Here is a 27,790-nt window from a genome sequence, read left to right on the forward strand (position 1 = left end):
AAATATGCGAAATGATAAAATAGTTACTATTCATAATAGAATTTTATTACATATGTTTCACAAATACTGGTTTTCTTTAAGAGAATCCATGCATACAGCACCCAAATTATTGCAGATTCTCACTTAGTTGGGCATGATTTAATGCTTTTACTATATTTAAAGAGTCCTTCCAACACTAAAAAAAAATCAAGCTAAGTTTAGTCACAGAACAGGGCTCTAAATTCTTATCTGAACTACCTGACTTACCATGTGATGCACTGCACATCACTCTCCCTGTCTCTGCCAACATGGCTGCTAATTAATTATCCTAACCTTGTGGAGTCACAAAGGGACTAACATGGATGAACGTAAAACACATTCATGGGAACGTCTGAGGGTGAGATTAAAGGAACCAAATTGCTTTACCATTTTTAAATATCATAATAACTATTACTACTAGTAGGCATACAACTACTACCCTCTCATACCTGTAGGATGCTATGAAGTTTACAAAGTGCTTTGATTATGTCTTCTTATTTAATCTTTATGGCTGCTATTTATTCATACTCTCAACAGATAATTTTCAGGGCCTATGGTGCTGTGCATAATTCTTTTTTTTTTTTTTTTTTTTTGCGGTACGCAGGCCTCTCACTCTTGTGGCCTCTCCCGTTGCGGAGCACAGGCTCCGGACGCGCAGGCTCAGCGGCCATGGCTCATGGGCCCAGCTGCTCCGCGGCATGTGGGATCTTCCCGGACCGGGGCACGAACCCGTGTCCCCTGCATCGGCAGGCGGACGCTCAACTACTGCGCCACCAGGGAAGCCCCTGTGCATTATTCTTAATGCCAGTTCTACAGGGACTGGAACAGGCTCAGAGATGCTAAGTAACTCGCCCAGGTCTCTGATTGTCCAAGGCTCCTGATCTGTGGTTTTCTAATCCCTTGTCCTTCCATCAAAATGCAACTGCCCTGATTTCTATCAATGCCTCATCACTACATAGTGTGATAAACTAACTTCAACTACGATGTTAATGATTGATAACGGCTTTATGTATTCTGCTTCCCAAATAAGGGCATTTTAACCTAGGCTGTTGGTGCTTCCCAAATAATCCCAGCCAAACAGGATGAGTAATGTGACAGGTGAATGGAACAAAGGTATGGTGAGAAGGGAAAGGAGGGGACACAATAGTTTGAGATTCCCCATATTATAGGATGCCTGTAGCTGCCTGACTACTCTGCTCTTAGACCAGGAAGAGACAGGGCCGTTTCTACTTCCTGAGTGGGACTAGTGGCAATACAGGAGTCTAACAAAGGGTTGTCACCTCTGCACGTGACAATGTCCTGTGGCCCGCTTACCCCCACCATACCTCGGTGCAGCTCCTATAATCCTCTCAGTCACACTTCTCCAGGACAGCGTCGGTGCCCTCTCACACCCACCCAGAGTGTCCCCTTAGCCAGTGCAGAGCAGGGTGAGACCAACTGACTCAAGCGGTCATTTGATTCAAGCTAAAAAATCCTTTCCCTCAAATTATCTATACGAAATTGCCCCTTTCTTCTGTCTTGCTTTGGAGACAGTTAATGGGAAAATGTCCCTCCCTCTGCACAGTGAACAAATTCATTCACTATTCCTACTCCGAGGCAAATACTGCACTCACGCTCCCCTTCTCCCTCTCTCTGAGTTACCAACCCTCACTTGGCAATATCCCCCTCGACCCCTGGCAGCTCCATTGAGGCACGTTCACTATATAGTCACATAAAAGACAAAAGATGAGTCTGGATCAATTTCAGGAAAATTCAGGTTAAAACATGGAAATCCAGGAAAGTCAGAAAATAGGGCTAAATTCCTCAGATTTAGCAGTTCATCTTAGTTGAATTTACCAAACAGTGGTTTGGGTCTGAAACACCAGTTATTCCTCTGATCTAAAGTATTATCTAGCAGCCTGTAATGCTTCCCAAACTCCTTCTCGACAGGACAGGGCACACATAGATAATGATAATATTGGTATAGTCCTCTGGTGCAAACAGCTGGAAATTTAGAAACTGATAAAGTCAGAGGCCACCAGCTCCAGGTCGCTCAGGCCGCTTCAGGTCCTGCTAGCCCAGACACTAAGAAAGCTAAGGAAACCAACATTGTGGCAACCAGTTAGGAAGCTTAATCCTTGTAAACCATAGCCTAATGTCCTCTTACCAAGGTGCTGTCTCATCTCACCCTCAACTCAGCCAATCCCCTCTGCCTTCCTTCCCAGCCCCACTCCCCCATCAATCAAGACAGCCCTCCCTTTCAGGGAAGCCGCCATTCCCTCTCCCACCCCACCCAAGGCCAACGGCTGTTCATTCCATCAATACCCTTTCTTCATTCTAAGGTGAACTATTCCTAAAGATGAAAATGCCTAAGACCCCACCCTAAAAGCTCATCTGCTTTTAATCATCTTCAAAAACAAACACGAATCTCTCAAGGAACAGAAATGTCCTCAGCCCCTGCCCTGTTCCCCATGGCATCATTCCCTGCCCCCATGTGCCAGAGCTAGAAGGGTCCCTTCTCTAAGCAGAGCGTGTGACTTGAAAACTACCAGCTTCAGTCACCTCTGGGGCTTGTTTAAAAATGCAGATTTCTAAGCTCCCCCTCCCTTACTAAATCAGAATCCCTGGGGGTAAGGCAGTAATCGACACTTTAAACCAGCCCCCAAGGTGATTGTTCTACACAGTTCCAAACCAGAGGTCGAGAGCCTCTGATTTAATCCAGCTCGCTCTCTTTACAGAGTAGGAAAGTAGGCAACAGGCACAGATGAGGTGAAATGGGCTTGTCCAAGGTCACACTGGCGTTAAGGTGACCAGAACAGGCCGGGAGACCGCCTACCCCACTGATTCGCACAGCACCAGCTAGGAAGAGCTCGGAATCTGGATGTGTCCACCATCAGCCCCTGCCCCCCACGAGCCGCAGGCCCCCGCACTCACCCTCTTGTAGATGTCCTCCCTGCTGGCCTCATACTTCTGCTGCATGCGCTCCTCCAGGAAGTAGATGCGCAGCTTGAGGCTGAAGTTCTCCTTCTTCAGGTCATTGAGGTGCTGGGACAGAGTGCGATATCCATTAGACATGGTGGGCAACCCATGGGGAGGAGCACATGCCCAATCGCCCCCTCAGCCCAGGAACGTGGTGCAGCTGCACCGCGGCATGAAGCGAGCTGGCGGCGACGCTGCGAGGCTACGGCGACATGCCCCTGATGGCTGGCGCTCTCTCCCGCACTTGGGCCTGGGCTCGCTGCTCTGGGTGCTGGAGCGCAGCGCGCTTTCCTTTTTTACCTCGGGAGATATTTGCGGAATCCCTGACAGAGGAACATGCTGCGTGAACTCAGACACAAGTGGTGTAACCCGACTCCAAGCTAGGACTCGGCTCTCACCCTCCCTCAGCCTCTCAGGCCCAACTGTAGGCAGTTAACAGTTTCTCAGAAAAGAGAGGGGGCTGACCCTCAGAAGCTTCCAGGAAATGGGGAATGGGAGTAATTCAAGGTGATGGTTGGGTTGCAAGGACACAGAATGGCCCACAAAATGGCGACCACGTATCAAATATCCCCCTTCTGTCAGGTGCAAATCTTAAAGAACGACTAATCAGAGGGGTTTCTAATTTCCTTGAATGATCCAGAAGCTCACCTCTCATCAGCTCCTTCCCAGTTTTATTCCCTGGACCTTTCCAGCCCTGAGGCAGTTAAAGAAATAGCCTTTATTACCATGCCCCTCCCCCCATACACACCTGAGCCACCTCCAAAGAAAGGGCCAATCTTCTAGTTCAGTGGAATCTTTGCAAAAATCTGTTTACCAGTTACACAAGCTCCAAGAGGCAGGGTCAAAGGTTCCTCCCTCTAAGGGATGAGGGCGAAAAGAGGGTGGGAGGTGATGGAGGGAGGTGTCAGGCTGGAGCCCAGAGATTTAACCCAGTCACTAGTTCTTAACTCCGGCACCTGCCAAGTGGAGCTAGGCACTCATCACCAGATCCTGCTCCTAAAGCAATTTAAGATCCTTGAATGACAGCTGCAACGTTGGCAGGAAGTATTATTTATACCACACCACACGGGACATTGAAGGTGACTGGGAGACAACGCCACAGCACAGATACCAAACACAGGTTCTTGGGTGCAGTAATACTAGCTTGAAAACAAATTAATATTAACATCCAAAGTAAAGGAAACAAAAACTTTATACTTAATTCACATATAAGGTTCCTCCCCAACCTACCTGCTCTTCATTCTTCTAATTCTTTCTTCACTCTTCATAATAATTCCAATCAATCTCCCTTTTTTGTACACAGCAGGTAGTATGTTGGGCATGAGGAATACAAAGATGAAGACAGTCCCAGGCCTCCAAGAGATAGGTGGCCGTAGAGACGTAGGTGCATATGTTTTACATTATAATCCTCCAGGCCTGTGTTATTCAAACATTTTACATTTCACACTGCAATCCAGTGCATGCACACACACACACAACTGAAGTAAAAGTTCCCCAAAGTAATGTTAACCATCACTATGTAGGATGCACTCTGATATTTCCTATTCCGTTTCTCTTTTTGGGAGTGACCCACTGAATTGATTCCATGACCCACTAACACGTTTTGTCCTAAAGTTTGAAAAATACTGCATCTGTGGGAACCCAGAAGAAAGAGTGATTCATTCTCATTAGGATGGTGAGAGAAAGAAAGCTTTGACTAGGAGTTGCACTTGCACTTTGCTTTGAAAGACAGAAAAAATTTGAGTGAATAAAGTGGCCTCAGGAGGGCATAATTAGAACCGAGCATTCTCTCAAATAGAGCTGGATTATAAGTAGGCAACACATTTCTTACCTAGACCACTGGTAACTTAAGACAATATATTCTTCATTTTAAAGAAGAAAGCACACATTTAAAATGCATTTAGCTAATTTCATTAAATCTGTGCTCTTAGAATAAATGAATTTCACCTAGGCTTAATTAGAGACAGTGAGGAAGAGAAAAGTCTGAGGTAAGACTCAAGAAGATCCTTTTCTGGTCCCAGCTTTGTTACTAAATAGACGTATGACCTTGGGAGTACACTTCTCCAGAGGCCTAACTGTCCTCATTTATAAAATGAAGTGGTTGGAAACGGTGATTTTAAGGCCCTTTCCTGGTCTAAGCTCCTAGAGGAATAACCTGATTATTATTACCTCCATTTTGCACAGGGGGAACCAGGTGCCAGATTCTAGATTAGTGTTTAATCATGCTTTTGATGTCTACTTGGATTCTTTCATCATGTAAGATAATTTAATAGAAGCTTTATGGAAAGTAAAATTGCATATGAATGCAGGTGCTCTTATCCAACCTATATATTTCTTTCTTCACATTAAGCCTATTTTCTCTTATGCCCTGTGATCCCTTGTTCTTTTCCTATCTCTCTAGCCTCTTCTCTGTTTTTTTTTTCTTTTTCTTTTTTTCCTGGCTCTTTAAAGCTACTACTTAAATGATAATTAGTCATTAGCCTTCTGATTTTTTTCTCTTCACACTTTCTCCCTTAGAGATTTTATCCACTTTTAGGGCTTTGACTTTTGCCTCCCAAACAGTCCCCAAACCTCCAACTGAGTTGTCTCACCCAAGATCTAGCCCTACATATCCAAATGTTGGCTAAATAGTTCAACTTGAATGTGCCATTCTCACGACAAACCTCATGGCAAAAACTTTTGCAAAAGTGTCTATCATGTCTGCCAGAATTCATCCAGCTAGTTCTTCTCCTTATTAAAGCTAAGAAAAACCCATTATTTTAAAAGCATTATTTTCAAAACTCAAATCTTATCCTGTCATCTCCCTTACTTAAAAATCCTTCACAGGCATCTCATCACTCTTAGTATAAAAGAAAAAAAAAAAATCACACCCTCTCAAGACACCCTGCCTCTTTTTTCAAGTCACTTTCTCAAGTTTGAATTCCACCCAAACAAAGCTTTTCCTGCTACGCCAGACTGGAAAAACTTTTTCCTCTTGAGCTCCTAAGGCAAATACTAACGTTTGGCAAGTGCTCGTATGCTGCCTCATGGTAATGCTTTTCTGTTGTCCTGCAGGGTTATTTACACATTTTAGAGCTTTTAACTTTTTCATGTGTCTACCTCTCCAACTAGTCTGTAAGCTGCCCAAAGGTCAATGACTTACATGCCTCTCTATATTCTTTCAGCTCCCACAATTGCCAAGAAGACCTCTCCAGTTAATTCTTCCCCCTGTACAGTATACAATCACCTCAGTCAGACTAGAGTGTTTTGAGGGCTGGCAAGGCATATTTTGTGTCTTTGTATTCTCATTGCAGAATATTTAGGACACACTCCCTAAATATTTGTTAAATTAATGAATAGATAATTATTGCATATATATTTCATTTTTTGCTGATTTGATCTGTTAAATATGGGCTAGCTTGCTTATGTTAGCTTGGCCAAAAAGTTCGTTCGGCTAGGATCTTATGAAAAAACCCAAACAAACTTTTTGGCCAACCCAATATTATTCTCATAACTTTCCAATGATATAGAAAACTTTGTTTTAATGGTTCCAAAGAAACTACATCTGCTAGAATGGTGACTAGAAAAATAATGTTTTGTTCACTTAAATTTCTAAGTTTATATGCCCATCTTGACTTTTCTCCTGAACTCCAATCTACACCTAACTTCCTAGTAGAAATCTCTACTTGAATATGGACAGCTCATACACGTGATATATAAAACTGAATTCCTAATTTTTCCCAGCACATATGTTCCTTCCTCTTTGGACCCCATTTCAGTTTGTAACCACCAATATTTGCAGTTGTTTGGGCCAAAACCTTTGAATTATTCTTGACCCTTCTTTCTCATGCACATCATCTCATCTGTCTGTAAATCTGTCTATCAGGATTTCTATTTTCAACACATATAGAGAAGCTATCTACCACCACTGCCACTCGTACCTTTGCCACTCTGGCCCAAGATACTGTGATCTCTCCTCTGAGTTATTTGAATAGCCCCTTAACTGGTCTCCCCACTCCCACCCTTGCTCCCCTATAGTCGATTCTTAGCGTGGCAGTCATATCACTATGAGGGTTACAAAATGTCAGATTGCTCCTCTGCTGGAAACCCCCAATGGCTTCCCATCTAATTGAGAGTGAAAGGCTAAGTCAGTCGTTTTGTTAGCCCATAAGTCCCAAGGCCCTGCATAATCTGGAGCCTCTCCCCTACCCTGTCTTCTACTTTTTTCCTACTACTCTTCCCCTACGTACTCTGCCCCGGCCACACTGTTTCTCTTTGCTGTTTCTCAAAAACACCAAGCACCCTCCCTCCTCAAGGCCTTTCAGCTTATTGATACTTCTGAATAGTATGCTTTCTTTAGTTATCTGCATTCTCTTCCTCACCCTCTTCAAGTCTTTGATCAAATGTCACTTCCTCTATGAGGTGACCACCCTATTTAAAACTGTTACTCACCCTATGCCTCACCCCAGCCCTTCATGTCTCCCTTCATTGTTTTTTTAATCCCATAGCACTATCACCTTCTAAAATATTATATTTACTTATTTATTTTGTTTCTTGTCTGTCTCTCCCTACTAGCATGTGAACTCCATGAGAAAGCCAGGATATGGGCCTGTTTTGTTCACTGCTATATCACCTGTACCCAGAATGGTGCCTGGCACATAGTAGGTGCTCAAGAAATATTTAATAAAAGAATGGATGAATAACTAACCTGCTGACTTTGACTTCATTGGATTTAATCCTAATAGAATTCAATCTGTATACAAGATTATGCAGATCTTGTAGGAGGAAGAGCATATCTAAAGGTAATTTTATAAGTAAAATTAATTCTTCTAATAGACTAATTTTAATGCACAATGCAGAATCTGAACTATGTACAAGAGTTCTGAGTAAATGGGGAATAATATATGATAAATAACAATCAAAGGGCAGTATGAACGGTACAAATAATAAAAACTATAGAAATTAGGAAAGAGAGGCTACCAGAGAAGGTTCCAGAGAGAAGTGACATTTTTGCTCTCCTTAAAGGATGAATCAAGTTTGCATAGGCTGGAGGGAGAATACAAGGCAATCTAGGCAGGTAGAACATAAGCAAAGGTGCAGAGGACCAAGTGGGCTGAAACAAAGGGCACATGCTGTCCTGTAGTGGGTGAACAGAGAGGACAGGAAGTGAAGAACCATTTTAGAAAGATCTTGAAAGTCAGGATGAGGAGCCCGAGTTTGTTCCTTTAGCAGATCCTGGTTCTCAGTTTGAACAAAGGGCGAGGAACTACCTACTACTTACTTTATTTGCTTATTACTTATGTTTTGTTTTATTTGTTTGTGTTTTGTAGCTTTATCAAACAAAACCACACACACCTGGGCTGCTCACTAGACCTCCTAAATCAGGGCCTCTCAGAGCTTTGGATAAGCTCTGCACTGCTTAGGAAACAAGCACTGCAGGTTCTTGAGCAAGGGGCAGTGCTTCTATCTTTGTTCTTCCTTTTTAATGTAGTATATAGAAAATCTTTACTCTTCTCTGAAAATATTTTTTCCAAACATTAACAGTTCTCCCCTGCTCCTTCCTTAATTTCTTCTTCCCACCGCTTCTTAATGTATTAGTCCAGACTGGAAACAAGACTTTAATAAGAACTCAATCAATGCCAACAATAGTAGGAGATTACAACCCAGCTGTTGTATGTCATGCCCCATTAACATAACCGACTGTCAAGTCAGCCTTTAAAAACAACTCAGCCTCAATTTGCTTAATCATATTCAGACCCCCCCAGATAGTTCTTACAATGGAAATGCTTGAAAACATATTAATCTCTTACCAATCCCTCTCCTAAAAATACAGTTCCACTCCACTAAAAATGATTAATCATCTTAATTCACACATTCTTTTCAAATATAATGAAACTTTTGCAACTCAACTTCACCAATTTGATATCTGTGATAATTCATGATTTTACATTTCATGAAAATAAAAATATTCGTAAATAACTTAATATGGTAAGCAGAGGAACAGGAGAATGGTATTTTAAGCAACCCTTGACATTTTACTACCCACTTACAAATTGGCAATAAATATTATCACTATTATACATATTTATCTAGGTGGGATAGCACAGAATTGTGGAAAGGGCAATAGCTTTTGAACCAAGGAGATCTGGGTTCAAATCTCGGCTCTGCTATTTTCTAATTGTGTGACTTACGGAAAAATACTTAATAGTAATTAACTGTAGGAAAGGAGTCAGGAGGTCGGATTGGGGTAGTGTTGCAATTGCATCTGTAATGTGAACTTTTATTTTTCAATATGAGGCAAATAGAGCAAAAATAATATGTGTTAAAATTTAGATATTGGGGGGACTTCCCTGGCCATCCCGTGGTTCAGACTTCACCTTCCAATGCAGGGGGTGTGGGTTCAATTCCTGGTCAGAGAGCTAAGATCCCACATGCCTTGTGGCCAAAAACCCAAAAAAAACATAAAACAGAAGCAATATTGTAACGAATTCAATAAGGACTTTAAAAAAATGGTTCAAATCAAAAAATCTTTAAAAAATTTAGATATTGGATACATGGACAAGTGTTTTATTGTTCTTTGTATGTTCTTGTCTGTGAAATAGTTTATTATTTAAAAAAAACTATTTTAAATGGAATGAAACTAGGAATTACAGGAAGGCAGCTTTCAATTAAATATAAGAATAAATTCTCTAGTAGAGCTGGATGTAATGAACTTATTGCCACACTCCATCCATACATTCATACATCAAATATTTACTTAGCACTTACATTATGAGAGAGTAAATTTCCTGCCACAAAAAGGAATCAACTGAAACTAAAGGACCACTTGTCAGGGATATTGTTAAGAATCTTCACACCTCCACTAGGTTAGTTCTGGAGAATTTTTAAGGTCTTTAGCCATCCTGAGATTCTATGTTTGAAACATATTTTCTCATAGAAACGATATTACCAAAGGCAGCACCAATGAGAGAGCTGTCACTTTTTGAAAGATCTCAGAGCACCCCACCAGCTCTCTTATGGTAGAGCCCTAAAAGGTAGTGGGAGTCTACCTGTTCAGACTGAGTGCTCTGGTTGCCTTGCACAGGAAGAGGAAGAGGAGATAAGTGAGCATAAAGGACATGTTATTCCAAGACAAAAGCAGCAACAACGACTAGGGACCTAAGGATGACTCTCAACAGACTTTGCTAACTGTTACATTTTCAAAACGGACCTGTGGGAAAGTCACACCAATGGCTGGAGAATGCTTCCTGCTCTTTAGCACCCAGGAACCCTACTGCCGTTGATTAGACGGCAGGGATAGACATGAAGGGATGGGGCAAGGAGAAGGAGGAGGATGGTTTGTTTCACATATAAATATTTTATTTGTAATACATCTATGTGTCTGGGTGTCCCTATGCTTTTCTGATAAAATCTAAGTTGGAGAAATACAAAAGTTAAATTACTGGCTGTTTTGAATGACTTTGACTTGTATTACAAAATTAATTAGATATAATTACACTATCTTCACGACAACAATCACTTGTATAGGATTTGACAATATACAAAGCACTTCCATATATGTATTATTTCATTTTTTCTTCATTACAACACTGTGAAGTAAGTGGATTGGATATTATTATCCCCATTTTATACTCCAGGAAAGTAAGACATGAGGAAGTTAGCCGATTTGCTTAGCTAGAAAGTGGAGGAGCACAGACTACAGCTTCCAGCAGTCTGACCCATATTTCATACTCATCAGGGCCTTACTCATGACACTAGATGACCCCTGTGAACCTAGGGTTCCCCTGTGACTAATAAGGTACTTCCAATTCTACCTTAGGTCCCTGCATATTTTCAAAAAGTATCCTTCATTATAAATAATATTGCTTGTGACCTCAGAGGATCTGACCACCTGAACCTATATAAAACATAGTTTTCTCCATTTTCAAGGTGACTAAACCAAAGCTAGTCTTCAAAAGATTAAACATAGGGTTACTATATGACCTAGCAATTCCACTCCTAGGTATACACCCAAGAGAAGAGATACATATGTCCACACAAAACAGAAGCATCATTCGCAGAGTCAAAAAGCAGAAACATCCCAAACATCCAAAAACAGAAGATTGAATACACAAAGTTTAGCATATCCATATAATGGAATACTACTCTGTCATAAAAAGGAATGAAGTACTGACACATGCTATAACACAAATGAACCTTGAAAACATTATATAATGTGAAATAAGCCAGGCACAAAAAGTCACATATTACATGATTCTATTTATATGAAATTTTCAGACTAGACAAATCCATAGGGAAATTAGATGAGTGGTTTCCAGGGCCTGGGGGAAGAGGGAACAGGAAATGACTACTAATGGGTATGATGGGTTTTTGGGGGGTGATGCAAATGTCCTGGAACTAGATAGTGGTAATTGTTGCACAACTCATTAAATATACAAAAAACATGGAATTGTACACTTTAAAAGGGTGAATTTTATGGTATGTAAATTACATTTCAAAAAAGCTGTTATTTAAAAAAGAAGAAAGAAACTAAAGCTGTGAGAAGTAACACATCCAGTCCTTTGCCTTCTACAAAGGATTTTTCTATGATAAAGATTCAAGTTCAATTCAGTTCAATTCAGTTAAAAGCAAATGGTTTAGAACTGACCATTTCTAAATGTATATTAATCCTACTTAGATTATGGGGCCCTAACATAAAGGCTAGATAAAGTATACTTTAAGTGGCCCTTAATATTAAATACTCATGGATTACTATGTTCTATCAAAAGTTAAAGTTTTGTTACAGTCCTTAAATAAAACAGAAAGAAAACATGATCCACCCTATATTTTGACAGGAAAAACATACTCATTTGGCTGCCCTGAAGAATATGCATAACTTCTGCAGAACATTTTAATAAGGAAAATGTCAATCGAAGTCAATCAACTTGGTCTTCCACTCATCAACCCTTTCACTTCCACACAGGGTTTCTGTCCAGTGTTCCAGAAGCCAGCTGTTGATGCCTGCCTCAGAAAGCAGACTGAGAACTCTACAAACATCTGGCTTTTTTTCTTTGGGGTTGCACAATAAACAAATCTTTCTTCTGAAACTCTGTTTCTGAAATTTCAACATAATCCCTGAAGTTTCAGTCCTTTAAATGCTAAAATATTAACAATATCATTCAATTTTTTCCCCTTAAACTCAGAAGCATACTGATACCCATCCTCTACACAGCCTTTTCTTGAAATACGTGGCCTGATGACAAGACAGCTAACAACAGAGCTATTATATCAGGTCAATAAATAAACCCTGTCTTAGGCAGTATCATTGTGTAGATAAATGGCAGGGGTTCCAGTGATGTTCCTGCTGTCTCCCCCCACCATAGATACACACCCACGCTACCCACAATGATCCTGGAATAGTAGGGTGCTGTCATCATCATATTGGAGCGCTACGAACTATATAAAAACAAAACAAAACAAATAACAACTTCCCTGGTCACCAAAAATAAATGGCCCAGCCAGAAATAGCACTGTCAGAGACAGTTAAATGAGTTCCATGGCAAAACGACAGTTGAGCTGCACGGATGCTGGGAGCTCCCAAGGATTCCTAGGCTCCAAACTAGATTCTCCTACGGTTTGGCCCGACCAACAAGAGCAGGACTTGGTGTTGTTTGTTCACAGCTGGTTCGACCCAGGAAGATTATTTGCTGAGCTTTTAGCATTCAGATGGAACGTGTCAATTTATGGCCTCACCTATTTTTCTAGATTTTCATTAATTCTTTCTCCACCCTTCTCTAGGAAAGAAGGTGATTTCGAAGGCACAATTAAGACTTTGTCTAGGCATAAGAGCTGAGTTCACAGTGATACCATGAATAACCATGGCAGTAACAATAAGGCTTTGACCGAGAGTAGCAGGTGGTAGGGGGAGATAAAACCAGCTTGAACCCCATTCTATACTCTAGTGCTCCAGCCATGACAAAAAGCCTCCTGTTGCTGAACTTGCTCTGCTGCCTCCAGGACTTTTAACGGGTAGCAGTGTCAGCCTGGAAAGTCATTCCTCTTCAATTTCCATTCAGCTCTGACTTCACTATCTCCAACTAGCCTGTACGGATTTGAATTAGATATTACCTACTAAAGGAAGCCCATCTGACCCTAAAGTCTGGGTAAGGGTCCCTCCTGAGTGCCTCCACAGCATTGTAATGATTACATTCTGTTGTAACTGGCTAATCTGTAAACTCCCTGAGGGCAGGAACCATGTTTGCCTATCCATTATTGTATGTGCAGTGCTTAAGACATTATGTTGTATACAGTAAGCACTTTAGAAATATTTGTTGAATGATTAGATAAATAAAAGGAATGCACATTATTAAAAATTCAGATAATACAAAAAGTTATAAAGAAGGTAAAAATCATGGCTAATCCTATCACCCAGACCTAATCACTTTAAATATTTTGGTGTATATCCTTCCAGACATTTCTAGTTTTTCTCCCTCAAAAATGAGATCTTATAAATACTATGATATCACTTATATGTGGAATCTAAAAAATACAACAAACTAGTGAATATAACATAAAAGAAGCAGACTCACAGACACAGAGAACAAACTAGTGGTTACCAGTGGGGAGGGAGGGGCAGTATAGGGGTGGGGGGGTGAAGGTACAAACTGTTGGGTGTAAGATAGGCTCAAGGATGTGCTGTATAACAGATAGCCAATATTTTTAATAATGGAAATGGAAAGTAACCTTTAAAAATCATGTAAAAATAAATTTTTTAAAGAGATCTTATGTAATATTCAAATTGTTGTTGTTGTTCTGTTGTTTAATCTTAAATTTGTTATTATTATTACACATATCCTTCCAAGTCAGTACATTGCTCTGTGATGCTCTGTTGTATGTGTACCATGGCTGAAATAATCAATCCTTGCCTTGATGAATAATAGATTGTTTCTAATATTTTATTAGTATAAAAACACTGAAACATTCATCCTTCAACACACACCTTTTCATACTTGATCACTGTGCATGTAAAAGCTAGAACAGGCCTGGCACATAGATTGTACCCATATACTGAGTAGATGAACAAACAAATGAATAAGGGAGCAGCTGTACATAGAGAGGCATAATGAAATTGTGGCTAAGCGTTCAGGTTCTGGAATCGGTACACTTCTGTTAAAATCCCAGCTCTAGCACTTTCTAGCAATCACTAGTCTTTTCCTAGCTTCAGTGTCCCTCCCTGTACAAATGAAAATAATGGTTGTACCAACCTCAAAAGACTGTTTTCAGAATTGAATAAGATAATGCAAGTCAGGTGCATTCACAGAGGTCTGCACACTGTAGTACTCAATAAATATTCATTGATAACATTATTTTTGTTATTTTAAAATTTTATCATTGGAATGGAAATTCCTCAAGTCCATAGGAAGAAAGACAGAGCTTCTCTTCATACAGTGAAGAGGAGAAGGCAACAAGTTCTAATGAGGACACAGAGAGGAGATAACAAAAAATAAGAAGGATTTTTCTCATTCAAGTGCCATTTTCTCTGTGGAAGTGATTGCTCTTTTCTGTGTTGGTAAACATACCTTCCAGAACTTTCAGGGTTGTTCAATTTTTGTAATTTCATTCTTTTTGATAAAGTTACTTTGTTAATTGTGTAACCAAATGTGAACCAATATTTATAACTTTGTAAAGTTTACCGATACGTATGAATACAAATTAGAAAAAATGTTTTGTCCTAACATCTAGGTTTTTTTTTTTTTTCGAGGTATGTGGGCCTCTCACTGTTGTAGCCTCTCCCGCTCCAGACGCGCAGGCTCAGCGGCCATGGCTCACGGGCACAGACGCTCTGTGGCATGTGGGATGTGGGATCTTCCCGGACCAGGGCACGAACCCGTGTCCCCCGCATCGGCAGGCGGACTCTCAACCACTGCGCCACCAGGGAAGCCCCTAACGACTGGATTTTAAAGACATACATTTGATTGGCAATTACTCTAATCTTGTGATCTCTTCCACTGGTGCCTTAGATGTTATTTAAATTAAATTTCGTGTAATTTAAATTTCTTATGTCCTAATCAGAGTGTATGCTCTCCGAGAATGGTAACTCATATACATCTCTGCATCCTCTACAGCACTCAGAATCATTGCTTTTATTCATAGTTCTTAAGAAAAATGTGATTGATTTGATGCCTATTTTTGGCAGTGTTGCTTAGGAATGAAAATGTTGCCGAAGTTCTGTGGAATCCCTCTGAAAAGTCATGTTTAACAAGAAAGAAAAAATCCTGTGCTTATGATCGCAGAAAGTTTCAGATTTATCCCCCCTTCCCTTCTCATCTAATAACTTTTTGAAAGTCTCAAGACACTAGTGAAACCAAGACCAGTATGCTTGGGGCACTGTGGTTTGAGGAACATAAATGCCATTTTCAAAAAAAGAAAAAGAAAGAAAATGCACTTCACCAGTAGCTTTCATTTGCCAAGGCTGTAATTAAAGAGAAACTCAAGAAGCACTTGAAATGGCTGGACCTAAAGGCAGAAGTCACATGACCCAGACTCACCTAAACTAGAACAGGAAACCCAGGCCGTGATAACTCAGATCTCCATAAAGGTAGAAAAGTCCCTTTTAGGACTCACTTCCCGCACCCCACCCCCCCAGGCTTCAAGACCCAAGTGGAAAAATTTGCCAGGATGGGTGGGGCCTCAACAGGCTGACTCACTGTGGTTGGATTCAGACTGCCCAGAAAAGCTAGCTTCAGACTATAATTAAGCAAACACTGCAGCTGGTCTTGTTGGCATTTTCATGTTAAAGACAGCATTATTAGAAAATGTGTAAACAGGGGAGGGCAGTGGAGGCCTCCACTAGACCTTAAAGCCACAGACCCCTACCCTTTCCATGGCTTTTCTATATATAGTATTTGCCATTTTGATTCTCTGCATAGAACCAAATTGCACACATTGCACTAATGTAACCTCTCCTCTGAATGGTCCTCTCATTTCTCCAAGAACCTTGACTCTTGGAATTATCTTGGCTCTGCCACTTTATACCTGTAATAGCTTTCATCAAGTTCTTTGAGTCTTGGTCTCTTCACTCATATAATGGATGTAATATAATATCTAATATCTATCTCATAAGTTAGGGAAATGAACTGAAAAAGAGCTGAAATAAAATGTGTTAAATGTCTAAAAAGTGCCTAGTGTTTAATAAACACTCAATACATATTATTATTAGCTATTATTATGATCTTCTTAATAAATCCTGTCCAATATTTCAAAAGGTCTCTGCTTCTTTCTCTTACTTTACATTTTATGATCCCAGTTTAGGTAGACAGTTATCTCCCTTTAACCTCACCATTAAAAATAAATGTGCTGGGCTTCCCCGGTGGCGCAGTGGTTGGGAGTCTGCCTGCCGATGCAGGGGACACGGGTTCGTGCCCCGGTGCGGGAAGATCCCACATGCCGCGGAGCGGCTGGGCCCGTGAGCCATGGCCGCTGAGCCTGCGCGTCCGGAGGCTGTGCTCCGCAACGGGAGAGGCTGCAGCGGTGAGAGGCCCGCGTACCACAAAAAAAATAAAAAAATAAATGTACTTTTCCCACCTGCCTCTGTAGTACAATGGATAGCACATTGGACTTCTAAAAATAAATGTATTTTTCCTGACTTCTCAGTTTCCTATCCTAACCAATTAATTAATATACCAATACCCTCTTTAGAATCATTTTACTTACTGTGAATATACTCAGTGAATACTGAAGTAGAGGCCAGGGGGAATACAAATCCAATATAACACCTAATCTTCAACACTTTTCAACAAATTTAGTTTAATTGATGAACATCTACTGAGCACTTACTATGTACCAGCATTATGCTAGGTTCTAGAGACTAGAAAAAGGTGAAAAGAGGCTTTCCACCTCTGAATTGCCTAGAGTCTGGGTATATATTTTGAGACTGGAGAATGAGGGGAGGCATCCTAAAAAGAAAAAACAAATAAACAAAAAACTGGACCTGAACTGAAACTTAAAGGATGAGTAGGCTTTAACCAGGTAAAGAAGAGGAGAGAAAAATTATTCTAGGCAGCGGGAACAGCCAGAACAAAGGCTTGGAAGTATGAAACAACTTTGAATTGCAAGCAGTTGAGAATTAATGGAATAGAAAGCATGTGATGGAGAATACTGGGAGATAAAAGTGGATTTACAGTTTACCTAGGGAAGATAGAACTGCACTCTGTGCCCATCTAAATAGGAGGAGCTCATGATTCCAGGCCTATATGAGTCAGCACTCTTATTACCACCAACATAGAAAGTACTATTTTAGGTCACAAAAATGATGAGTATTCTCAGCACATTATGAGACGCTTGGTAAGTTCCTTTGTTACTCTTTGTGCCTTTATTTCCTGATTTGTAAACTGGTGTTATAATCATGCTTTCTTCACAGGGTTTCCGTTAGCATTAAATGAGATGATACTGTACATACTTAGCACACTACTTGACACACAAAGTGATCAACACACGCTAGCTAGTGCTATCTATGTGCTGCTCTAGTCTCGCTCACCCCAGAGATGCTGGAGGTGGGGTGGGTGCTGTGATCAGTGAGAAGACATATAGGAAAGAATTTTTCTCAACATATGACTATGGCCATTTGACATATGACTATGTAAAACGACCCAACAACCTGTCAGGATTTGTAATCATGGTACCTAAACTCCATGATCCTGAAAAAGTCACAATCTCTATGAGCTCTGGTTCCCTCACTTGAAAATAGGAACAGTGATGCTTGTTTCATGCAGGTTTATAAAGACAAAATAAGGCAATTTATGAGAAGCACTTAACCCACTTCTCAAGCCTATAGTTCTGGAAAGAATAGAGATAATTCCATCAATGTATCTTCGGGGGGATAGGCGGGGGGAAGCACCTTTAAAACAAAGCTGACAAGGTTTAAAAATTAGTTAAATCATTCACTCATTCAAAAAGTACAAATGAAGCATACATACTAAGCAAAACTCTTTTATCATGGGAAACAATACCTATTAATTTACTTCTACCAGTGTAAAGTTGAGTAGGCTTATCTGTGCCACTATTTCTGACCCCTTCCCCCTGCCTATCCTTCTCTAGCCCCACTCATACTGTTGGTCGGGGATACAGAATGCAAGAAAAGAAAAGAAAGACAACTATATCTTCAAAGCTCTGTTCCCTTTGCCCCTTCCTCCTGCACCAATATAGTGAAGAAAGATGCTGTCACTTTCACTTGTTAATTGACCAATGATGTATTATCCATAATGTGCCAGTATTTACATTTTTAGTCTATTATCTCTTACTCTGGAATCAAAGGATCTTTTCCCTAGAATTTCCTCCATCAACAAATATTTCAGAAATAATCATATTAACTGATCAATTAATTTTTACTGATTAAGTATATTTAATATTCTTTCTTCTTTTTTTTTTTGGAAGTCTTTGGGTGTTTTTTTACATCTTTATTGGAGTATAATTGCTTTACAATGGTGTGTTAGTTTCTGCTTTATAACAAAGTGAATCAGTTTTACATATACATATGTTCTCATATGTCCTCGCTCTTGCGTCTCCCTCCCTCCCACCCTCCCTATCCCACCCATCCAGGTGGTCACAAAGCACCGAACTGATCTCCTTGTGCTACGCGGCTGCTTCCCACTAGCTATCTATTTTACGTTTGGTAGTCTATATATGTCCATGCCACTCTCTCACTTTGTCACAGCTTACCCTTCCCCCTCCCAATATCCTCAAGTCCATTCTCTAGTAGGTCTGTGTCATTATTCCCGTCTTACCCCTAGGTTCTTCATGACATTTATTTTTTCTCAGATTCCATATATATGTGTTAGCATATGGTATTTGTCTTTCTCTTTCTGACTTACTTCACTCTGTACGACAGACTCTAGGTCCATCCACCTCACTACAAATAACTCAGTTTCGTTTCTTTTTATGGCTGAGTAATATTCCATTGTATATATGTGCCACATCTTCTTTATCTATTCATCCAATGATGGACACTTAGGTTGTTTCCATCTCCTGGCTATTGTAATTAAAGCTGCAATGAATGTTTTGGTACATGACTCTTTTTGAATTACAGTTTTCTCAGGGTATATGCCCAGTAGTGGGATTGCTGGGTCATATGGTAGTTCTATTTGTGGTTTTTTAAGGAACCTCCATACTGTTCTCCATAGTGGCTGTACCACATTCCCACCAGCAGTGCAAGAGTGTTTCCTTTTCTCCACACCCTCTCCAGCATTTATTGTTTCCAGATTTTTTGATGATGGCTATTCTGATAGGTGTGAGATGATATCTCATTGTAGTTTTGATTTGCATTTCTCTAATGATTAGTGATGTTGAGCATTCTTTCATGTGTTTGTTGGCAGTCTGTATATCTTCTTTGGAGAAATGTCTATTTAGGTCTTCTGCCCATTTTTGGATTGGTTTGTTTGTTTTTTTGATTTTGAGCTGTATGAGCTGCTTGTAAATTTTGGAGATTAATCCTTTGTCAGTTGCTTCATTTGCAAATATATTCTCCCATTCTGAGGATTGTCTTTTGGTCTTATTTATGGTTTCCTTTGCTGTGCATAAGCTTTGAAGTTTCATTAGGTCCCATTTGTTTATTTTTGTTTTTATTTCCATTACTCTAGGAGGTGGGTCAAAAAGAATTTGCTGCGATTTATGTCATAGAGTGTTCTGCCTATGTTTTCCTCTAAGAGTTTCATAGTTTCTGGCCTTACATTTAGGCCTTTAATCCATTTTGAGTTTGTTTTTGTGTATGGTGTTAAGGAGTGTGCTAATCTCATACTTTTACATGTACCTGTCCATTTTCCCCAGCACCACTTACTGAAGAGGCTGTCCTTTCTCCACTGTATATTCCTGCCTCCTTTATCAAAGATAAGGTGACCATATGTGCATGGGTTTATCTCTGGGCTTCCTATCCTGTTCCATTGATCTGGTTTTCTGTTTTTGTGCCAGTACCATATTGTCTTGATTACTGTAGCTTTGTAGTATAGTCTGAAGTCAGGGGGCCTGATTCCTCCAGCTCTGTTATTCATTCTCAAGATTGCTTTGTCTATTCGGGGTCTTTTTTGTTTCCATACAAGTTGTGAAATTTTTTGTTCTAGTTCTGTGAAAAATGCCAGTGGTAGTTTTATAGGGATTGCATTGAATCTGTAGATTGCTTTGGGTAGTAGAGTCATTTTCACAATTTTGATTCTTCCAATCCAAGAACATGGTATATCTCTCCATCTATTTGTATCATCTTTAATTTCTTTCATCAGTGTCTTACAATTTTCTGCATACAGGTCTTTTGTCTCCTTAGGTAGGTTTATTCATAGATATTTCATTCTTTTTGTTGCAATGGTAAATGGGAGTGTTTTCTTGATTTCACTTTCAGATTTTTCATCATTAGTGTATAGGAATGCCAGAGATTTCTGTACATTAATTTTGTATCCTGCTACTTTACCAAATTCATTGATTAGCTCTAGTAGTTTTCTGGTAGCATCTTTAGGACTCTCTATGTATAGTATCATGTCATCTGCAAACAGTGACAGCTTTACTTCTTCTTTTCCAATTTGGATTCCTTTTATCTCCTTTTCTTCTCTGATTGCTGTGGCTAAAACTTCCAAAACTATGTTGAATAAGAGTGGTGAGAGTGGGCAACCTTGTTTTGTTCCTGATCTTAGTGGAAATGCTTTCAGTTTTTCACCGCTGAGGACAATGTTGGCTGTGGGCTTGTCATATATGGCCTTTATTATGTTGAGGAAAGTTCCCTCTATGCCTACTTTCTGCAGGGTTTTTATCATAAATGGGTGTTGAATTTTGTCAAAAGCTTTCTCTGCATCTATTGAGATGATCATATGGTTTTTCTCCTTCAATTTGTTAATATGGTGTATCACGTTGATTGATTTGCGTATATTGAAGAATCCTTGCATTCCTGGAATAAACCCCATTTGATCATGATGTATCATCCTTTTAATGTGCTGTTGGATTCTGTTTGCTAGTATTTTGTTGAGGATTTTTGCATCTATGTTCATCAGTGATATTGGCCTGTAGCTTTCTTTCTTTGTGACATCCTTGTCTGTTTTTGGTATCAGGGTGATGGTGGCCTCGTAGAATGAGTTTGGGAGTGCTCCTCCCTCTGCTATATTTTGGAAGAGTTTGAGAAGGATAGGTGTTAGCTCTTCTCTAAATGTTTGATAGAATTCGCCTGTGAAGCCATCTGGTCCTGGACTTTTGTTTGTTGGAAGATTTTTAATCACAGTTTCAATTTCAGTGCTTGTGATTGGTCTGTTCATATTTTCTATTTCTTCCTGATTCAGTCTTGGCAGGTTGTGCATTTCTAAGAATTTGTCCATTTCTTCCAGGTTGGCCATTTTATTGGCATAGAGTTGCTTGTAGTAATCTCTCATGATCTTTTGTATTTCTGCAGTGTCAGTTGTTACTTCTCCTTTTTCATTTCTAATTCTATTGATTTGAGTCTTCTCCCATTTTTTCTTGATGAGTCTGGCTAATGGATTATCAATTTTGTTTATCTTCTCAAAGAACCAGCTTTTAGTTTTATTGATCTTTGCTATCGTTTCCTTCATTTCTTTTTCATTTATTTCTGATCTGATCTTTATGATTTCTTTCCTTCTGCTAACTTTGGGGTGTTTTTGTTCTTCTTTCTCTAATTGCTTTAGGTGCAAGGTTAGGTTGTTTATTCGAGATGTTTCCTGTTTCTTAAGGTAGGATTGTATTGCTATAAACTTCCTCTTTCCTTGTTCTAAGTCTCCCTCCATACCTCCCTTGACTAAGTCTGTTCAGGCTGCTTTAAGAAAATACCACAGACAGGGTAGCTTATAAACAACTGAAGTTTATTTCTCACAGTTCTGGAGGGTGGAAGTCAAAGATCATGGTGCCAGCCTGGTCATGTGAGCGTTCTCTTCTGGGTCACAGAATTCTTGTATCCTCCATGGTGGAAGGGGCTAGGAATCTCTCTGGAGCCTCTTTCATAAGGCACTAATCTCATCCATGAGGGCTCCACCCTCATGACTTAAGCACCTTCCAAAGGCCCCACCTCCCAATGCCATCACCTTTAGGGGTTAGTATCTCAACACATGAATTTTGAGTGAACACAAACATTCAGACCATAGCATCCCTCTATCCCAGTCTCTTATCAGATCTATACATGAACATACTTCTCTTCCTTTCACCCAAATTTCCCCTTTGTCCAGAATATTATAATCTCCTTTTCTAACTGGTAAAATCTAACTGAACTTTGAAGACGTCACTAAATGTGCAGCCCCATGAGAGGTGTCCTCTTGTAGGAGGCCCTTCTCTGTCCTTTAATAAAATTAAATATTCTCTCTCAAGATCTCAGCATACACTGTCCTTATCTTTACCATAAGGACACCTTATATTGTAAGTAATGCAGTGTCTGTACTTCCCAATAGACTATTACTAAGGATAGGAATAGCATCTTATTTGAAGTGATCAAGTATTTGTTGCAGGGATAAGTGAAGTAAGGATGGTGCCATGGTCTGAATGTGTCCCCCTTGCCTCCATTCACATGCTGAAATCCTAAACCTCAAAGATGATGGTACTGTATTAGGAGATGGGCCTTTGGGTTTCATGTCTTATAAAAGAAGCTTCAGAAAGATCCCTAGCCCCTTCTGCCATGTAAGAACATAGTGAAAAGGCATCAGCTATGAACCAATAAGAGGCCCTTCACCAGAAGGTAACCATGCTGGTGCCCTGATCTTGGACTTCCAGCCTCCAGGACTGTCAGAAATAAATTTCTGTTGTTTATAAGCTACCCAGTCTGAGTTATAGTAGCCTGAATTGACTAAGACAGATGGACTCCTGGCTGCCCAGGCCAGGCCTGTATCTCTTTGACATCTGCTTCATGCGCTGGAGGAGCTAACCTTTCTCTGGCACAAGCCTTTAATATGTCCCTTTCCCCTTTCCGAGTACAGATCTCATCCTTTATCCCAAGGCTACTGAATGCATGATTTAAACTTTAGAGAAAATATCATGTTATTTAGTGTTTTACCAGTTTTTAGGGTGGGACATTGGAATGTGTCACTCTCCCTCCTACATTTTTTTTTCTAACTAATGTTTCCTCTAATTTTCAAATCCTTTCATGGAGATTCTTCATACAGCAGGTGCTATCATTCAAAGTCTACAGAATGAATGGATGGATGAATGGATGTAAGAATGAACAGACCTGTGAGCAGGTCACAGCTTGGTTTACTGACAATGACCATTCTGACAAATGCATGTGCTGTAGCCTCATTGTTATTTATATATTGCTTGACACATAGGGGAGAGACATGTAAAATATCTCTTATTGGCCTTTTCTCTGCATCTTACCTTGGTTTCTGTCAGTGGTTCCCAGCATTGAGGGGTAAGGACTAACCAGCGATATTAGACCTTATTGCTCAGAGAAAAAGACTTAGGACTCCACAGTTGAAAGTCAGCTGACCTCTGCTCATCACCCAGCTCAGCCCATTATTTTCCCTCTCCCACAGCACCTGGGCATTCATCTGATCGGTAGAGGTGACACCCTTCATTTCTATGATCCAAATCACCTCTCCACCAAAAGGAACATGCAGGCAGACTGCCTTTCAGAGAGCACCCTCACAGCTTTGGGGAGTGCCACAGCTCTGCTCACCCTTTCTGCACTGCAGCAGATGCAAAAGGCGGAAAAGAGGAAGGGGGTGGGTGGTACTGCCCCCACTCCTACCACAAGCACCACAGCTGTTCAGAGGGTTAGTCTTCAAAACCACTTAATATTCCTGCAAACTCTGTCTTTTTTTTAAAAAAAAACAAAACGGTGGCCATGACAACTCTGAGCACAAAAACCAAGAGTAGGCTGTTTAGATTCTCAGGCACACATTATATGGAACACATTCTTTGCCCACAGGAATGTCTGGTAGGATGTACATTAGGTCCTAGTGAAACATTTCTATTTACAAATTGAAAGAAGACAGGGTAAACGCATGTCAACACTACTTTATTAACCTTTTTTTGAAAATGGAATTTTTATTTTATATAACAAAAGCTATCAATTCAAGAATGAAAGAAACCCACACATCTCAGGGCATTTTTACACAGTATATATGTGTGTCCTGATTCCTGGGCAACCCCCAGGGGGCACCAAAGAGCTGTTTCCTTTTTTAGCACACAGGGATGTAAGAAATCCTGGGTGTTCTTTCCAGCCCGCAGATAGGTTCCAGTAGATAGGTTCTATTGTGCAGACCTCCTTGGATCAAACCAGGGCACAGGGATCTGGGGGCCTGTATTACATTATCAGTAATTTGGCTTTTGGCCAAATCTAAGGATAAACCTATCAAGATACAGAGCACTTCAAGAGTTAAATCAGGAGTTTCAAGCAACAATGCCAGATTCTTGTTGAGAAGCAAATGGCTGTGGCTGAGCCACCTCATGCTGCAGACGGTATCCAGATATCCAGAGTGGTCCAAGCCAGCAGCAGAGCATATAATGCCAACCGACTGACTAGGTCTCCTGGGCTCACTATGGCCCACCTACAGATTCTCGGGGTGCCATTTAAACTTCCTAAATTTATCTGAGAAGTAAACCAGGGGTAAAAATGTTAAGACAGAAATAGTGGTACAGGCAATTGCCCATTAACCACAGTGCTCAGCATATAGCTAACAGTGCCTAAGCTTATTGGGATAAATGCTATTGAAAGAGACAACATTTTGATAAGAATACCCATAATTCAAGCTAAATTATGGGTCATACTTTTATAAGACACCACTATCCCCTGATACTCCTTCTAACTGGGATAACAATTATCCACCAATGTGACTTACCCTCTCAAAGTCTCGAAGAGCCTGGGTCTGCACCTGAAGGGGTCTTTCAAATGCTCTCAAGGAATGCCCAAAGGGGACCTTCTCACCACTTCTCCAGGTCTGTGACTGCGCTGGAGGGCCTCGATCTTTGGTGTCACTAAGAAAAGCTGCCAGTGAAACAGAACGATAGAAAATTTTATAAAAATAGTGGCATTATGATCATCCCAACCTGCATGTTCCAGCAGAATTTGGTTTCTGCAAAATATGAACCAATTTTAGGCCACAGAGAAGCAGTTCACATACAATAGCCTGTGGTAGATCATATTAGTAGTGGTCCCCAGCACAGCACACTAGGTTATGTCCACACACCTTTGTCATGTGATGTTCCTTCTCCTGCCATCAAAAAGTGGGGTCTATTTCTCTACCCCTTGAATCTGGGTTGACTTAGTGACTTGTTTTGACCTAGAGAATGTGATGAAAATGCTGCTGTTGGATGCGTTCAGGAGACTAGGCCTTGAGAGGCCTTGCATTTCTGTTCTTGCCTTCCTAAAACCCCAAGACCACCTTGTTGTGAGGAAGCCCAGACTACCTTTCAGGGGGAGGAAAGGCCAAGTACAGGGGGAATGAAGATGCTAGTCACCACTGCCAGACACTTGAGAAAGGCTGTCTCGGACCCTCATTCCCAGTCAAGCTGTCAGATGGTAGAAACAATAAACGTTGGAGAGGGTGTGGAGAAAAGGGAACCCTCTTGCACTGTTGGTGGGAATGTAAATTGATAGAGCCACTGTGGAGAACAGTACGGATGTTCCTTAAAAAACTAAAAATAGAACTACCATATGACCCAGCAAACCCACTACTGGGCATATACCCTGAGAAAACCATAATTCAAAAAGAGTCATGTACCAAAATGTTCACTGAAGCTCTATTTACAATAGCCGGGACATGGAAGCAACTTAAATGTCCATTGACAGATGACTGGATAAAGAAGATGTGGCACATATATACAATGGAATATTACTCAGCCATAAAAAGGAACAAAACTGAGTTATTTGTAATGAGGTGGATGGACCTAGAGTCTGTCATACAGATTGAAATAAGTCAGAAAGAGAAAAACAAATACCCTAAAAAAAAACGGTACTGATGAAGTTAGGGGCAGGGCAGGAATAAAGACGCAGACGTAGAGAATGGACTTGAGGAGACGGTGGGTGGGAAGGGGAAGCTGGGACGAAGTGAGAGAGTAGCACTGACATATATACACAACCAAATGTAAAATGGATGGCTAGTGGGAAGCTGCTGCAGAGCACAGGGAGATCAGCTCGATGCTTTGTGACGACCTAGAGGGGTGGGATAGGGAGGGTGGAGGGAGACGCAAGAGGGAGGAGATATGGGGATATATGTATACGTATAGCTGATTCACTTTGTTATAAAGCAGAAGTTAACACGCCATTGTAAAGCAATTATACTCCAATAAAGATGTTAAAAAAAAAAGCTGTCAGATTATTTGAGTGATCCCAAGTGAGACCAACAGAAGAAATGCGCAGTTTGCTAACATCCAGGATTGTGAGAAATAATAAACCATTGTTGTTTTAAGCCTTGAGCGGGCAAACGTTTTCTTAAAGGGCCAGAGAGTAAATATTTTAGGCTCATGGGCATCAACTCTGTCACAGCTACTCAACTCTGACCTGATAGCTCAAAGAAGATGCAGAAAATATGTTAGTGAATGAGCATGACTGTGCTTTTATAAAACTTTGTTTACAAATACTGGCAACTGGGCCTATGGGCTGCAGTTTGCTGACCCCTGTTTTAAGCCACTAAGTTTTATTTATTTATTTATTTTTAACATCTTTATTGGGGTATAATTGCTTAACATTGTTGTGTTACTTGGTGCTGTGTAACAAACTGAATCAGCTGTACGTATTTAAGTCGCTAAGTTTTAGAGTGGTGTGTCACATGACCAAAGATAACTGAAATAGCTTTATTTGAAATAAAAAATCAAGCTACTAGCCAAGAAGTATTTCTACATAACCTCTCTACAGAGGATCTTTTAGGTTATTGTATAGGAATAATTTCATCTATAGTTACTGCAACCAGTGAAATAGACTGATGTGATTAGTCCACTCCTTTAACTAATGAGTAAAATAAAGGTTCAGCAAGTTTGCTTGCCCAAGATTACACTGCAAAAAGCGGCAGAACCAATCGCACATTCCTTCCGTTCAACCTTCCTAGCAGTATGCTAATACTGTGTTATTTTAGTAGGGAAGGGGATTGTAACAGGCCTGAGAGTCAGGGAAAAACAGGCAAAGGGGAAGAGACACAGTCTTTCCATTAACCAAAGGAAGCACTGCCCTGGGAGAAGCTAGTGAAGGCGAAGCTGCTACTCACCCTAGGCCTGCCTTGGAGAAGTGACACTGTGAAAGAATAAGAAATCAGGGCTTCCTTCAAGCATGGTATGCAAATGACCTCCGATTGAGGTGGGCTTGGGGTTGTAGACTCAGGCAGAAGACATAGAAAAATACATCTTTCTTGGCTGACAGTAAGAAACAATGCACCTTTATTACTTAACAATTTTTTTTTTTAAATCAGAAAGAATGACAGGCATAGCAACACACTGAGATCCATAGACAGTGTCAGTGCAAGTGAGAGTGAAATGGGCTCTAGGTGACTCTGTACCCCACTGAGGAAAAGTTAACTAGACATAGACACATGGGCAAAGGCGATCTGAAAGGGCCAAGAAGAAAAATACCATAATATGCTCTTTTTCTGTCCTTTCCTTTTCTTTTTTCCCCCTTTTTCTTTTCTCTTTCCTTCCTTCCTCCCTTGTATATTGTTATCTTCTTTGTCGAAAATTAATGGACCATATATGCATGGGCACCAAAAGCAAAGGCAACAAAAGCAAAAATAAACAAGTGGGACTACATCAAACTAATAAGCTTCTGTTCAGCAAAGGAAACCATCAATAGAATGAAAGGGCAACCTATGGGATGGGAGAATATATGCCTCCCTCCCCCCTTCCCTCTTTCTCTTTCTTTCTACAAACTTTCCAGAAGGAATGCAAGAAGAAGTCCCCAGAT

At 40.4% G+C, this 27,790-nt stretch overlaps 1 protein-coding gene across 4 annotated transcripts in view; it reads right to left on the minus strand.

Moving 5' to 3' along the window:
- Positions 1-27,790, minus strand: part of PDE4DIP (phosphodiesterase 4D interacting protein) — a 230,620-nt gene that overhangs the window by 147,488 nt on the left and 55,342 nt on the right. For all 4 annotated transcript variants that reach the window (XM_089916999.1, XM_089916997.1, XM_089917001.1 and 1 more), the window contains exons 3-4: positions 24,741-24,886; positions 2,932-3,042 (exon numbers count right to left, since the gene is read on the minus strand). In XM_089916999.1, the coding sequence (XP_089773125.1) occupies positions 2,932-3,042; positions 24,741-24,886 (257 nt within the window). The remainder of the gene's footprint in view (positions 1-2,931; positions 3,043-24,740; positions 24,887-27,790) is intronic.

The sequence above is a fragment of the Delphinapterus leucas genome, chromosome 1 (genome assembly GCF_059928025.1).
Source record: "Delphinapterus leucas isolate spDelLeu-1000000601 "Yukka" chromosome 1, BTC_Dleu_Yukka2, whole genome shotgun sequence".
Taxonomy (NCBI): Eukaryota; Metazoa; Chordata; class Mammalia; order Artiodactyla; family Monodontidae; genus Delphinapterus; species Delphinapterus leucas.